At 50.0% G+C, this 15,687-nt stretch overlaps 1 protein-coding gene across 1 annotated transcript in view; it reads left to right on the top strand.

Moving 5' to 3' along the window:
* The window catches only part of LOC100579370 (acyl-CoA dehydrogenase family member 10-like), a 57,849-nt gene extending 43,076 nt beyond the window's left edge, over nucleotides 1-14,773 (top strand). The window contains 11 exon segments of the mRNA XM_030808665.1: nucleotides 1,144-1,461; nucleotides 1,464-1,543; nucleotides 2,632-2,772; nucleotides 3,542-3,679; nucleotides 3,788-3,878; nucleotides 5,943-5,970; nucleotides 5,972-6,088; nucleotides 7,105-7,288; nucleotides 12,086-12,229; nucleotides 13,967-14,044; nucleotides 14,633-14,773. Coding sequence (XP_030664525.1) covers nucleotides 1,144-1,461; nucleotides 1,464-1,543; nucleotides 2,632-2,772; nucleotides 3,542-3,679; nucleotides 3,788-3,878; nucleotides 5,943-5,970; nucleotides 5,972-6,088; nucleotides 7,105-7,288; nucleotides 12,086-12,229; nucleotides 13,967-14,044; nucleotides 14,633-14,773 — 1,460 coding nt within the window.
* Nucleotides 14,774-15,687: the final 914 nt, after the last annotated feature.

Raw genomic sequence — 15,687 nt, 5'->3', positions numbered from 1 at the left:
TTTTGTATTTTTAGTAGAGACAGGTCTCACCGTGTTGCCCAGGCTGGTCTCGAACTCCTGACCTCTGGTGATCCACCCGCCTCAGCCTCCAAAGTGCTGAGATTACAGGCGTGAGCCATTGCGCCTGGCTGAAGTATTCTGTATCTTCATGGCAATGGTAGTTACCCAACTATGGGTTTGTTAAAACTTGCAGAGTTCTACATTAAGGAGGTGTATGTACACCACACCTTAATTTTTTTATTTTTATTTTTTATTTTTATTTTTGAGATGGGAGCCTCACTCTGTCACCCAGGCTGGAGTGTGATGGCACAATCTCTGCTCACGGCAACCTCTGCCTCCCAGGTTCAAGTGATTCTCCTGCGTTAGCCTCCTGAGTAGCTGAGATTACAGGCATGCGCCATCATGCCTGGCCAATTTTTGTATTTTTAGTAGAGACGGGGTTTCTCCATGTTGGCCAGGCTGGTCTTGAACTCCTGACCTCAAGTGATCCACCCACCTCGGCCTCCCAAAGTGCTGGGATTACAGGAGTGATCCACCGCACCTGGCCACCTTAATTTTTTTAAATGGGGAAAGATGTGTTTGTAAAAAAAGTCTTGATGCACATTTTACAAGAAGAAAGAGACACTGTGAGAGCCAAATAGTGAGCTGAGTGATGCTGGTGTTGATTCTATCCAGAGACAGTGGTGTCTAGAAATTGGCTCTTCATTTAGTCAGTTGTGGCATTGCTGTTATCAATTTTGTAGCAAGGGTGGTCTAGGATGCAGGACTTCTTATAGCCCCCTGGCAACGGTAGAGGTGATCTGGGGTGTTACTGATTAAATGTAGTCTTTTAGGAAAGCAGAGATCAAGAGCAGGGAGCAGGCAGACCTAAGTTGGACTCTGGCCCCCAGCCCCCTAAATTCCAGCTCGTCCAAGTCACCTCCTTCTCTTAAGACTCAGTTATCTTGCCTGCAAAGTGCAGGTGAAAGCAGTTGTATTGCTTTGGGGATTCAGTGAGCTATAGTGGCTCTTAGCACAGTGTTCGGTACTTAGCAAGTGTTCAGCAAATGACAATAGCTGCTGAAGTGACAATGTCATCACATGTTAACATCCCTATGGTGGGTCCTGTGGGAGTAATCACTGTTTTTCTTTGATTCTGCTTAGGGCAAGCAAGCGCCACACATGTGGAACAAACTGGAAAGCTGACCGAATTTGTGTCTAACCTGGCGTGGGATTTCGCAGTCAAAGAAGGGTTCCGGGTTTTCAAAGAGAATCCCTTCAAAAATCCGTTAACAAGGTCCTACCACATGTGGGCCAGGCCCCAGTCCCAGTGGTGCCCCACAGGCACCAGGGGTTATAGCTCTGTTCCAGAAGCTTCCCCAGCTCATACCTCAAGGGGAGGTCTGGTTATCTCTCCAGAGAGCCTCTCTCCACCTGTCAGAGAGTTGTATCACCGGCTGAAACACTTCATGGAGCAAGGTGTGTACCTGCGGAGCCAGAGCTGCAGAGTCACCAGGCCTCAGCAGCCAGGTGGAGCCCCTCCCCACTGATCGAAGACCTCAAGGTAAAGCAGCCATGGTGAGGTGGTAAGACCCCAATACCATGGCACACCCTCCCCGACCCCACCAGGCTCACCTGAGCGATCCCAGGCAGTGAAGATACAGGGGCGCCGAGTTGAATGATCTTTGCTTCCATCGTCTCAGAAAGAGCCAGCTCTTCATGACTCAGTTTCCATCTCTTGCTTTTGCTGTGCCTGTGTCACAGGCAGATGGCTCAGGTGTGACTGCATAGCCCAGGCAGCAGAATGCTTGGCCTTAGAAAGCCAGGGCAGGTTGGGCCTATTTCATGCGTATTTGAATTATGTAAATTTGAAACAGTGCTGTATCAGCTAATAAATCTCTCTCTAGAGAACCTGTAATATCACAGCTAGAGGGCCAAATCCACTGTAAGCTGAGTTTCTGTGTTGTCTCCCAGTGCTGTCACTTCAGCTGATAAAGAGAAACACCTGCTGTTCCTTATCACGTGAACCTTGGATTATGTTAGTTTTGAAATTACTTGAGATCTTCAGGAACATAATGCAATCATCATCTACTTTTCTTTTTTTCTCTTTTTTTTGAGACGGAGTCTTGCTCTGTGCAACCTCCACCTCCCAGGTTCAAGCGATTCTTCTGCCTCAGCCTCCCGAGTAACTGGGATTGTAGGCACATGCCACCATGTCCAGCTAATTTTTGTATTTTTAGTGGAGATGGGGTTTCACCATGTTGTTCAGGCTGGTCTTGAACTCCTGACCTTGTGATCTGCCTGCCTCAGCCTCCCAAAGTGCTGGGATTACAGGCGTGAGCCACCATATCTTTTTTTTTTTTTTTTTGAAACAAGGTCTCGCTTTGTCACCCAGGGTGGAGTGCAATGGTGTGATCATAGCTCACTGCAGTCTCAAACTCCTGGGCTCACGTGATCCTCCCACCTCAGCCTCCTGTGTAGCTGGGACCACAGGCGCAGCCACCATGCCCAGCTCCTCATATCATTTTTTTGGGCACACATGCGTGTTTGGTTGTCTGCTTTGTTTCCTCCAATCCCTTTCATTGTTTGCCACGGTTCAAAATAAAATGAAATCTTCCACTGTGGTTTCCTGACTTATTTTCCCCATGATAGGAGAAAGCCAAGGCTGAAGGACTTTGAAACATTTTCCTACCCTTAGAGGCTGATCCCAAGAGAAAATATGGAGCAGGACTGACCAACGTGGAATATGCACATCTGTGTGAGCTCATGGGCACGTCCCTGTATGTCCCCGAGGTACCTTCTTTAAAGTTTTTCTTAGTGTGTGGGAACATCCTGATCTTTATAAGAACTCACTCCTAAACAGATAGACCAGATTCAGAAGCACCGGCATGAGCTTGAACTTTTTTTTTTTTTTTTGAGATGGAGTCTCGCTCTGTCACCCAGGCTGGAGTGCAGTGGCTCAATCTTAGCTCACTGCAACCCCTGCCTCCCAGGTTCAAGTGGTTCTCCTGCCTCAGCTTCCCAAGTAGCTGGGACTACAGGCACGTGCCACCACACTTGGCTAATTTTTCTATTTTTAGTAGATACAGGGTTTTACCATGTTGGCCAGGCTGCTCTCAAACTCCTGATCTCAGGTAATCCACCTACCTCGGCCTCCCAAAGTGCTGGGATTACAGGCATGAGCCACCATGCCCATCCAATTTGAAGCTTGAAATATTGACGTGAGAAGGCCAGGCATGGTGGCTCACACCTGTAATCCCAGTACTTTTGGAGGCCAAAGTATGGGGGATCACTTGAGGCCAGGAGTTCGACACCAGCCTGTGCAACATAGTGAGACCCTGTATGTACAGAAAAATAAAAAATTAGTCGGGTGTGGTGGTGCACACCTATAGTCCCAGCTGCTGGGGAAGCTGAGGCATGGGAGGATGGCTTGAGCTGAGGAAGTCGAGGCTGCAGTGAGCCATGATCATGCCACAATACTCCAGCCTGGGTGACAGAGCTTGACCCCGTTTTTTTTAGAAGAGGACATGACAGTCATGGTCATGCTCCTTTTCCTTCTCAGGTATGTAACTGCTGTGCGCCTGACACGGGCAACATGGAGCTGCTGGTGAGGTATGGCACCGAAGCGCAGAAGGCTCGCTGGCTGATTCCTCTGCTGGAGGGGAAAGCCCGCTCCTGTTTTGCTATGACCGAGCCCCAGGTACCTCGCCTGGGCTGCCACCCACTTGCCTGGCCCTGTTGTTGTCAGCCCCGCAGGGAACACAGGCTGTCTGCTGGCAGCTCTGACTGGAATGTGCTCCCCACTCAGGTTGCCTCTTCAGATGCCACCAACATTGAGGCTTCCATCAGACAGGAGGACAGCTTCTATGTCATAAATGGTCACAAATGGTGGATCACAGGTATTTGGCCTAAAATGCACTTTTCAAATGCTCATCGGGGAGTCTGTACTGATAGGCACGTCTCTCAATGCCTGGGAGGAGCCTCTACTTTTTCAAGTTGACCCAAAGGAGATTCTGTCACTTAGCGCCCCCAGCAGAGGCAGCTGGGAGAATAGGAGGGTACTGCGTGGAGCATGCTGTTCTCAGAGGTGGCTTTTCACAGGGCAGGGACGTCCCCCGGTGCCCACACATGGACGGATGCCTCCCTGCACATGTGAGCCCAGGAATCTCTCCACTTCCTGTTGTTCATTCTGCCTTGGGCAGCTCTCCTTCCTTGGTGGCTTCCTGGCTCCTCTATCAAGTGTGTTACATCCTAAGGGCTAATGACAATCCTGATGTTTAGGGAGTGTCCAGTGTTACTTCTGTGGGGCCCCTACGAGTAGCCGTGGAGCTTACCTCCCGGAGCCCATACCTAAAACCATAAAAACCCTAGAAGAAAACCTAGGCAATGCCATTCAGGACACAGGCATGGGCAAGGACTTCATGTCTAAAACACCAAAAGCAATGGCAACAAAACCCAAAATTGACAAATGGGATCTAATTAAACTAAAGAGCTTCTGCACAGCAAAAGAAACTACCATCAGAGTGAACAGGCAACCTACAGAATGGGAGAAAATTTTCGAAACCTACTCATCTGACAAAGGGCTAATATCCAGAATCTACAATGAACTCAAACAAATTTACAAGAAAAAAACAACCCCATCAAAAAGTGGGCAAAGGACATGAACAGACACTTCTCAAAAGAAGACATTTATGCAGCCAAAAAGCACATGAAAAAATGCTCATCATCACTGGCCATCAGAGAAATGCAAATCAAAACCACAATGAGATACCATCTCACACCAGTTAGAATGGCGATCATTAAAAAGTCAGGAAACAACAGGTGCTGGAGAGGATGTGGAGAAATAGGAACACTTCTACACTGTTGGTGGGACTGTAAACTAGTTCAACCATTGTGGAAGTCAGTGTGGTGATTCCTCAGGGATCTCGAACTAGAAATACCATTTGACCCAGCCATCCCATTACTGGGTATATACCCAAAGGACTATAAATCATGCTGCTATAAAGACACATGCACACGTATGTTTATTGCAGCACTATTCACAATAGCAAAAGACTTGGAACCAACCCAAATGTCCAACAACGATAGACTGGATTAAGAAAATGTGGCACATATACACTATGGAATACTATGCAGCCATAAAAAATGATGAGTTCATGTCCTTTGTAGGGACATGGATGAAACTGGAAACCATCATTCTCAGTAAACTATCACAAGGACAAAAAACCAAACACTGCATGTTCTCACTCAGGTGGGAATTGAACAATGAGAACTCATGGACACAGGAAGGGGAACATCACATTCCAGGGACTGTTGTGGGGTGGGGGGAGGGGGGAGGGACAGCATTAGGAGATACACCTAATGCTAAATGACGAGTTAATGGGTGCAGCACACCAACATGGCACATGGATACATATGTAACAAACCTGCACATTGTGCACATACACCCTAAAACTTAAAGTATAAAAAACAAACTGAATTCTAAGAAAAAAAAAAAAGAATGAGCATCCCCATTTTGCAGAGGAGGAAACCGCACTCAGACGTAGGTCCCTTGCCTGGGGTATGAGCGCCCAGCTGGCAAGTAGAGAACCCAAAGTCAAAGGTTCACCTGATTCCAAGGCCCGGGCCCAGAGCCATTATGTGTGCACCACCTGTGGGAGCCGAGCCAGCTGGCAGGGATCAAGTAGCAGTTTTCATCCTCTTGTCCCTAAATTATATTTTCTACTCTATGTGATGCTTTTAAAAACTTGCTCTTATGATGTTGGATTCATTCCTCACTGGGACAAAACCCAATTTGCTATTATTTCTGGTCAGCAGTCTGCAGATGCTCATCTGATTACATGGAGCCTTAAACAGCTCTGTCTGCTTCCTCGCTGTGCCTTTCTTGGGTCAGGACCACGTGTGTAGAGATTTGATGGCCCTGGTGTCAGATGATGGGGTCTGTCTGTCTCGTTTCCTGGCAGGCATCCTGGATCCTCGTTGCCAACTCTGTGTTTATGGGAAAAACAGACCCACATGCACCAAGACACCAGCAGCAGTCTCTGCTCTTGGTTCTCATGGATAGCCCAGGGATAAAAATCAGCCAGCCTCTGACGGTGTATGGACTGAGGATGCAGCAGGTGGGACCTCCAGGGGCGGGTCACCCCTGGGTGTGGGTCTGGTCCCCAGGAGACACCGTTGAGGGGCCCCTGCTCTTGTTCAGGACTTGCCACATCCCGTCTGAGGGTGTGATGGCATTTGGAGTCACATGCTCCTGCATTTCATTTCCATACATGAATATCAACCATGCAGGCGGATTTCAGACAGGGATTTATGCATTTTTTCCCTCTTCTAAACTTAGAGGTAATCAGGAGTCTGTGACACAGGAAGCCATACAGGGCAGAGGCAGGAAGTGGAGGCCAAACCTACTCTTCCAGGCCCCAGTGTGAACAGCTGACCTCTAGGCCACAGCCCTGGTTTTGTCCGCTCCCAGTTTGGTTCTCGGCTAATAGTGTTCACATTTTTACATTCAGTGTTTTCATAGGATCACTACATTGGAGCTTCAGCTTAAGGTGAAGTGATTCATAGGATCACTAGGAGCTTCAGCTTAAGGTGGCATTATTATGTTTTTATAAAAGGAATCACAGAGGCCGGGCGCGGTGGCTCATGCCTGTAATCATAGCACTTTGGGAGGCTGAGGCGGGTGGATCACGAGGTCAGGAGATCGAGACAACGGTGAAACCCCGTCTCTACTAAAAATACAAAAAATTAGCCGGGCGTGGTGGCGGGCGCCTGTAGTCCCAGCTACTCCGGAGGCTGAGGCAGGAGAATGGCGTGAAACCTGGGAGGCGGAGCTTGCAGTGAGCCGAGATCGGGCCACTGCACTCCAGCCTGGGCGACAGAGCGAGACTCCGTCTCAAAAAAAAAAAAAAAAAAGAATCACAGAATAGTCATTTGCCATTATAAATCAGTGATTCACTTTCTGTGTTTAACAGGCTCTTTCCTGCCATCCTTTGCCCTTTAAACATGTCCCAGTAGGAAGGCTAAATAAAGGGCAGGGACATTGCCAGCAGATAACCCAGACTGAGGTGAGGAATAAACATATCCAAGGGAAATGACTATGGCGATTGCTCACGGTGATCGTTTGGATCTTTTAGGTGGCCGTGGTGAAGTCCGATTTGAGCACGTGTGTGTGCCCAAAGAGAACACGGTCCTGGGCCCTGGCCGAGGCTTTGAGATCGCCCAGGGCAGACTGGGCCCTGGCAGGATCCATCACTGCATGAGGCTGATCAGGTTCTCAGAGAGGGCCCTGGCACTCATGAAGGCCCGCGTGAGTGCTTCCTTCCGTGCCCAGCACTGACTCAGAACCACCACCTTCTGCTTTGCTGTCGGACTTCAATTCCTACCTGTTTTCTGAGTGCAGTCCCAGCAGGTGAAGCAAGGTGACATCCTTGCCAAGCAGTTGCGTTCCTGTCTTTGCTTTGCATCTGCTACTTTGCTGCAGTTTGGATTCAGAGCAGAATGGACCCCACTCTGTTGAGGTGACTTGAAGGGAAAGGCCAGGCTCTATAGCAGCAGAGGGCAAGGTTCCAAGGTGTAAAGGTCATGCTGCTAGCACATTATTAAAAATCAGTCTGGGTGCAGTGGCTCATGGCTATAATCCCAGTGCTTTGGGAGATCTAGTTAGGGGGGTCGCTTGAAGCCAAGCATTTGAGACCAGCCTCGGCAAAAAAGAGAGACTCAGTCTCTACAAAAAAAGAATTTTTTTTTTTTTTTTAAGATTGAGTCGTGCTCTGTCACCAGGCTGGAGTGCAGTGGCGTGATCTCGGCTCACTGCAACCTCCACCTCCCGGGTTCAAGCAATTCTTCTGCCTCAGCCTCCCGAGTAGCTGGGACTACAGGCGCACACCACCAGGCCCAGCTAATTTTTGTATTTTTAGTAGAGACGGGGTTTCACCATGTCGGCCAGGATGGTCTCGATCTCTAGACCTCGTGATCTGCCCGCCTCGGCCTCCCAAAGTGCTGGGATTACAGGCATGAGCCACCATGCCCAGCAAAAAAAAAAACGTGTTTTTTTGGTTTTTTTTTTTGAGATGGAGTCTCGCTCTGTTGCCCAGGCTGGAGTGCAGTGGCGCAATCTCGGCTCACTGCAACCTCTGCCTCCCAGGTTCACACCATTCTCCTGCCTCAGCCTCCCGAGTAGCTGGGACTACAGGCACCTGCCACCATGGATCTTTTAGGTGGCTGTGGTGAAGTCCGATTTGAGCACCTGCCACCATGGCTAATTTTTTGTATTTTTAGTAGAGACGGGGTTTCACTGTGTTAGCCAAGATGGTCTTGATGTCACTGTGATAGCCGGGATGGTCTCAATCTCCGACCTCGTGATCCGCCCACCTCGGCCTCCCAATGTGCTGGGATTACAGGTGTGAGCCACCACACCTGGCCAAAAAGAAAGAGCTTTAAGTGCCAGGCACAGTGGCATGTGTCTGTAGTCCCAGCTACTCAGGAGGCTGAGGCAGAAGGATCGCTTGAGCCCAGGCATTTAGGGCTGCAGTGAGCAGTGATCACACCACTGCACTCCAGCCTGGTGACAGAGTGAGACCCTGTCTCTTTAAAAATAAATAAAAATCAGACACCAGGGAGACCCCATGTTGCTTGTTTTTGTCCCTAGGGTTCCATCATCTGGCCTGTACCACCCTCCTCCACAGCACATCCAGAAAACTTTATTCTGCCATGACCCCACCACCCCCAAAGTTTGGAAACCTAGGTTAAAAGACAGCTGCTGCCAGGACAGGAATTCAAATTGGTGATCATCAGTTTCAGAAAGGTGACACAAACCCTGAGACCAAAACCAGTGTCTCACAAGAACTGCTATTGAAAGAACAGAGGCAGTCTGCATTTTTGATTAGTGAGCAAACCTGTGATTACACCCTTTTGAGTTAAGACTGACCAGTTATTTTTTCTTTCTAAGTAAAACGCTCCTGTCTATGGACTCAGGTATGTTGCTTTAGCCCCAGGTGGCATTAAATTCAACCTTCTGGCAGAACAATTGGACTGAATGAGTCAGACAGAAGTCTCCAGAAAGTGCATAGCATGAACATGGCACCTCTACTGAGGACTTGGTTGGAGTTATTAGGAATCTACAAAAGATTTGCTACAAGGAGGTTCACCACAGTGCTCATTCAAATAGCAAAATTCTGGAACCTATAAGGCTAACAATGACTGTTGGCCAAATAAACCACAAGATGGCATACAGTGAGACTTTAAATGATGCTGTGGAAATCTATTCCTTAACATGGAGAAATTGTTCACTATATACACTTAAATTTTTTTTAAAAAAGATTGTGGCCAGGTGTGGTGACTCACTCCCAGCACTCTGAGAGGTCGAGGCAGGCAGATTGCTTGAGCCCAGGAATTTGAGACTAGCCTGGGCGATATGGCAAAACCTCATCTCTATAAAAAATAAAAAATAAGGCTGGGCACGGGGGCTAACGCTTGTAATCTCAGCACTTTGGGAGGCCAAGGCGGGCGGATCGCTTCAGGTTGGGAGTTCAAGACCAGCCTCGCCAACATGGTGATACCCCGTCTCTACTAAAAATACAAAAGTTAGCTGGGCGTGGTGGCTTGTGCCTGTAATCCAGCTACTTGGGAGGCTGAGGCAGGAGGATCACTTGAATCCAGGAGGTGGAGGTTGCAGTGAGCTGAGATTGCGCAACTGCACTCCAGCCGGGGTGACAAAGCAAGACTCCGTCTCAAAAATTAAAATTAAAATTAAAAAATTAAAAATATTAGCCAGGTGGCCGGGCACGGTGGCTCACGCTTGTAATCCCAGCACTTTGGGAGGCCGAGGTGGGCAGATCACGAGGTCAGGAGATCGAGACCACGGTGAAACCCCGTCTCTACTAAAAAAAAATACAAAAAAATTAGCCGGGCGTGGTGGCGGGCGCCTGTAGTCCAGCTACTTGGAGAGGCTGAGGCAGGAGAATGGCGTGAACCCGGGAGGCGGAGCTTGCAGTGAGCCGAGATCGCGCCACTGCACTCCAGCCTGGGCGACAGAGCAAGACTCCGTCTCAAAAAAAAAAAAATATATTAGCCAGGTGGGGCTGGGCGTGGTGGCTCACACCTGTAATTCCAGCACTTTGGGAGGCCAAGGTGGGCAGATCACCTGATGTCGGGAATTCGAGTGCAGCCTGACCAACATGGAGAAACCCTGTCTCTACTAAAAATATAAAATTAGTCGGGTGTGGTGGTGTATGCCTGTAGTCCCAGCTACTCGGGAGGCTGGGGCAGGAGAATCACCTGAACCCGGGAGGCGGAGGTTGCAGTGAGCCGAGATCGCACCATTGCACTCCAGCCTGGGCAACAAGAGTGATACTCCATCTCAAAAAAAAAAAAAATTAGCCAGGTGTGGTGGCATGCATTTATAGTCCTAGCTACTCAGGAGGCTGAGGTGGGAGGACTTCCTGAGCCTGGGAGGTCGAGGCTGCAGCGACCTGTGACTATGCCACTGCACTGCAGCCTGAGTAACAGAGCAACACCCTGTCTGGGGAAAAAAAAAAAAAAAAAAAAAAAAAAAAACAGAAACAAAAACAGGCTGTTAGCTTTGATGCAAAATAATTGTTTCTTGTTGTTGTTGTTGTTGTTGTTGTTTTAAGCAGGCTGGCCGGGTGCTGTGGCTCACTCCTGTAATCCCAGTACTTTGAGAGGCCGAGGCAGGCAGATCACCTGAGGTCAGGAGTTCGAGACCAGCCAGGCCAAAATTGTGAAACACCCCATCTCTATTAAAAAAACACAAAAATTAGCCAGGTGTGGTGGCAGGCACCTGTAATCCCAGCTACTTGGGGGGCTGAAGCAGAAGAATCACTTGAAACTGGGAGGCAGAGGTTGCAGTGAGCCGAGATCGTGCCACTGCACTCCAGCCTGGACAACAAAAGCGAAACTCTGTCTCAAACAAACAAAAAGGCTACAAAACAATATATAGAGTGTGGCTCCCGTTTTTGGAAAAAGTAAGTATATATAAAACAAGTATAGAAGGATAGAGGAGAATATCCACCAAATATTAACTAGAGGTGACTAGATGGTGGGATTCTAGGTGTTCTTACTGTCTTCTCTTTTTGTTCTGAAAACGGGTAGTTTTTCTGCCATGAGATAAATTATCTGTGTAGATTGTTTTTAGTAAAAAAAAAAAAAAAAAAAAAAAAAAACTAGGCTGGGTGTGGTGGTTCATGCCTATAATCCCAACACTTGGTGAGACCAAGGCAGGAGGATTGCCTGAGTCTAAGAGTTTGAGACCAGTCTGGGCAATGTAGTGAGACCTTGTCTCTACAAAAAATTGAAAAGTTAGCCAGATGCGGTGGTTCTTGCCTGTGGTCCCAGCTACTCAGGAGGCTGAGGTAGGAAGATCGCTTGAGCCCAGGAGGTGGAGGTTGCAGTGAGCCAAGATCACGCCACTGCTCTCCAGCATGGGCAACAAAGTGAGACCCTGTCTCCAAAAAAATAATAAAAAAAGAAGGAAAAAGAATAAATAAAACAAGAAAAAAAAAAGGAATACTTAGAACCTTTTCTGATGCCTTGTGACTTTCGGAATCTAAAATCCCCATTGCAGATAAGGCAACCCATGGTGGACGGCCAGGAGCGAGACAGGGGGCTGAGGGGACCTTGCTCCTATTGGAGCTGCAGGGCGGGAAGGGGTGCTGCGGTCAGCAGAGGGCACCCTTCACCTGCGCCGTGTGCAGTGCCTGCAGTCACTCCCTCATTCCCATGTAGCCTTGGGCCAGATGCTGGCTCAGATCTATAATCGCTTCTGTCTGGTAGCCAGGCCTGCCCAGATGTGCAGTGGCCGGAATAAAGGGTTCTTGGAAGCAGTTTGTTACAGGCACCTTGTAACAGTTTGTGGGCTGTGGCTGGCTGTGGTGCATGTGAAGATTGTGTGTCAGACCTACTCCCTGGAAATGGCCCATGGCTGCACGCAGGCAGCTTGGCTGAGAAGCTGCATGGTCCTGCTTTCACTCTCCTCCCCTGCCCTGTCCTCTCTGCTTCCACCCAGCTCTGCAGGCCACCAGCCCCTTCCTCTCATGGCCACCCCCAGCCCAGCATGTCCTCAGCCCCACATCTCTTGTGTTGACAGGTGAAGTCCCGCGTGGCCTTTGGGAAGCCCCTGGTGGAGCAGGGCACAGTGCTGGCAGACATCACGCAGTCACGCGTGGAGATTGAGCAGGCACGGCTGCTGGTGCTGAGAGCTGCCCACCTCATGGACCTGGCAGCAAACAAGGTAGGGGCAGGGGCACAAGGGGGCCTCCCAGAGGCGGAGATTCTTCCTCCTCATTCAGCAAAGCATGAGAGCTTGGCTTCTTGACATTAGAAACTTTATTTCACCTCTACTTGGAGCTGTTTGGGCAGTTTTTCAAAAATTGAAAAGGCACAAGAAGAGAGGACTGGCTTTTGTGTTTTACTGACCTGGTGAGCTGCTTAGTCCAAGGCAGTGGGTCTGATGGGGCCACAGGGCCCCTGGGCGGCCCTGGACTCCCAGGGCCATTGGTGGAGGTGTTGGGCAACCTGAGTAAGGCAGGGAAAAGAGACACTCTACTGGCCTTCACCTGAATATTGACTTAACAGAAATAGAAGCTTATTTTCAAGTGTGACATTAGTCATTCACTAAGCCTCTTTTTAACCTTTTATTTATTTATTTTTTGAGACAGGGCATCGCTCTGTAGCCAGGCTGGAATGCAGTGGTACATCATGGCTCACTGAAGCCTCAGCCTCCCAAGTAGCTGGGACTCCAGGCGCACACCTCCATGCCCAGCTAATTCTTTATTTTTTGTAGAGATTGGGTCTCACCATGTTGCCCAGGCTAACTAAGGCTCTTTCTAAGTGCCTGTGATGACCAAGTACAATGCCATGTTGACCTTGCTTTGTCCAGCTTTCTGTGGGGCAGCCTCCACCCCCACACAAGATCCTCAGCCATCAGGGACCAACCTAAGCTCACAGTTCCTGGTTCTTTGACACTGGCATGCTAGATATGATGGAGGCTGCTGGGTGTCTCCCTTGAACACCCTGCCCCAGGGCAGATCACTGTAGCTCGGTTTCCTAGAGCCCTGACTGGCCTTGGTCCACTGCTACTTAGAGGCAGAGCTGGCCATGACCCTGAGCAAAGCACAGACCCCTCCCCTTGTCCCTTCAGTGTGTGCTGGCTGTGTTCCCCACCATCTGGGAAGACAGCCACATTCTCCCAGCACTTGCTTCACATCTTGTGATACAAGATAGTAGTTGCCAACATGGCACCCTTCATCCCTGGGTGCTGTCTAGCTGTACACCAGGCAGGGGCAGCCTCACCCAGCTCACATCAGCGAGACCCTGGGGCCTCTGTTGTGGACCCTGGTGTTTGACTTCCTCCTGGGAATCTGATCATTCTTCTAAGCTTTCTGCCTTCAGGTCTTTTTTGTGGTTTGGTTTTTTGTTTTGTTTTTGAGAGACGGAGTCTTGCTCTGTCGCCCAGGCTTGAGTAGAGTGGCATGATCTCAGCTCACTGCAACCTCTGCCTCCCGAGTTCAAGCAGCTCTCCTGCCTCAGTTTCCCAAGTAGCTGGGACTACAGGCATGCACCACCACGCCCAGCAAATTTTTGTATTTTTTAGTAGAGACTGGGTTTCACTATGTGTTGGCCAGGTTGGTCTGGAACTCCTGACCTCAGGTGATCTGCCCGCTTCAACCTCCCAAAGTGCTGGAATTACAGGCCTGAACCACCGCCCCTGGCCTTTGTTTTTGGAGAGGGGGTCTCACTCTGTTATCCAGGCTTGAGTGTAGTGTTGCAGTCCCAGCTTACTGCAGCCCCAACTTCCCAGACTCAAACAATCCTCTCACCTCAGCCTCCCGAGTAGCTGGGACTACAAGCATATGCCACCACACCTGTTAGTTTTTGTATTTTTAGTAGAGATGGGGGGTGGGGGGTCTCACTCTGCCACCCAGGCTGCCCTCGGGTATTTTATAATTGCATCTCCTCCTCCTTACAGGCTGCAGCCTTGGATATAGCCATGATTAAAATGGTTGCCCTGTCCATGGCCTCCTGAGTGATTGATCGTGCGATTTAGGTGAGCACAGACCAGACAGTTGACTTATTTGAACCATCAATACCAGGTGCCACACTCTCTTGTTTTCAGCCACCCAGCCTCCCATAGACCCTGGCAGATGCCCTGTGTCACCCACTCACCATGCATGCAACTTTCCTTTTCCTCTTCAGAATGACCCAGCAAGGTGGGGGGTGCCATCCTACCCCCATTTTGAATGTGAGGAAACAGGCACAGAAAAGTGAAGTAACTTGTCTAGGTCACTGAGCTTGCAAGTAGCTGACCTCAAATTCACATGAATTTGGGTTTTCATAAGCCCAGAGCCCAGGCTCTTTCCCATGCAGGGAGGCAGCCTCCTCAGATCCTAACCCCTGGCCCCAGCATAGGGCAGAAGGCACCTGCAGAGTGGGCCTGGGGAGTCTGGAGGCCGTGTGATGGAGGGTGTGGCCCCACGGAAGCCTTCTGGAATATTAGTGATTGTATCACATAGGTGCCACAGGGGAAGTCCAGGAAGATGGTTATTATGGGCCATCAAGAGCAGGCTATCATTCCTGGGGCTCTCAGAGACAAGGGCTGACCCAGGGCCGCCTCCCTCCACCCTGTGTCTGCCAGGCCTTCGGAGCGGCGGGCCTGAGCAGTGACTACCCACTGGCTCAGTTCTTCACCTGGGCTCGAGCCCTGTGCTTTGCCGACGGCCCTGACGAGGTGCACCGGGCCACGGTGGCCAAGCTAGAGCCGAAGGACGGCATTTAGAGCCTTGGGGCTGCACTGGCCCAATGTCCTGGCTGGACCAGCCATGCCCAGATCTGTCACTGATGTGTCTTGAAAGATCTGGTGTTTGTGGCTCCTGCACCCTGCTCAGCAGCTCTGTCCCGGGACAGTCAGGGTGGACTCAAGCTTTCTGGTTCTCCACAGAAGATGTCTCTGCAAGAAGCCTGGAGTCTGTTTCAGGCCAGGAGGAGGGGATTTGCTGAGGGCCAAGGGGGTTCTGGGACAGAGTCTGGAAAGCTGGTCTTCAGGCTCTCAGTCCCGGCCTGGGTAGGCACTGTCACTTCACTTCAGCCTTTCAGTCCCTCTCTCTCTGCCTGGAATCTGGACACATTTTGGGAGGCCTCCCAAGGCTGTGGGACGTGCTTGCTCTGGCAGCTGCAGGGTTCCTGTCTTGCCTCCCTGGTGAGCAGAGGGGTGGCCACGACGGGTGGTAGTCTAGAGACCCAGGGCCTGGGTGCCTGGGAAAATGGAATGCAACCCACATTGTAAAGCCACTGGCATCTGATTATCTCCATTTGAACACACGGCACAGAACAATAATTTAAATGTTATTTTCGAAGGGGGTTTTGGGGACACAGAAGAATAAGAAAGCACATCTCAGAGGCTTTGTGGACTTTCTGTGTCATACAAAGAGAATCGAGTGGAGAGGTTCCTTCAGCGCCTTCGTGCCTCCTCCCGCCTGTGTTTCCTCGAGGTCCAAGCCACCATCTCAGCCCCATACATGCTGGGATCGCAGAGGCCACGGGTCCTATAAGTCCCGAGTTGGCTGCCTTCCCTCACTATGTAGCCCGTGGCTCTGTGCTCATACATACTTCACCCAGGAGCTGGCATGTGAGGCCCCTGCAGCCTCCACCTGCTCCATAGTCAGAATATCTGGGGGAAGGGGAGGTGGTGGC

Source organism: Nomascus leucogenys, unplaced genomic scaffold, assembly GCF_006542625.1.
Source record: "Nomascus leucogenys isolate Asia unplaced genomic scaffold, Asia_NLE_v1 000710F_116640_qpd_obj, whole genome shotgun sequence".
In the NCBI taxonomy this organism is placed as follows: domain Eukaryota; kingdom Metazoa; phylum Chordata; class Mammalia; order Primates; family Hylobatidae; genus Nomascus; species Nomascus leucogenys.
The sequence above is the reverse complement of the archived record's forward strand: the minus strand, read 5'-3'. Positions and strand labels throughout refer to the sequence as shown.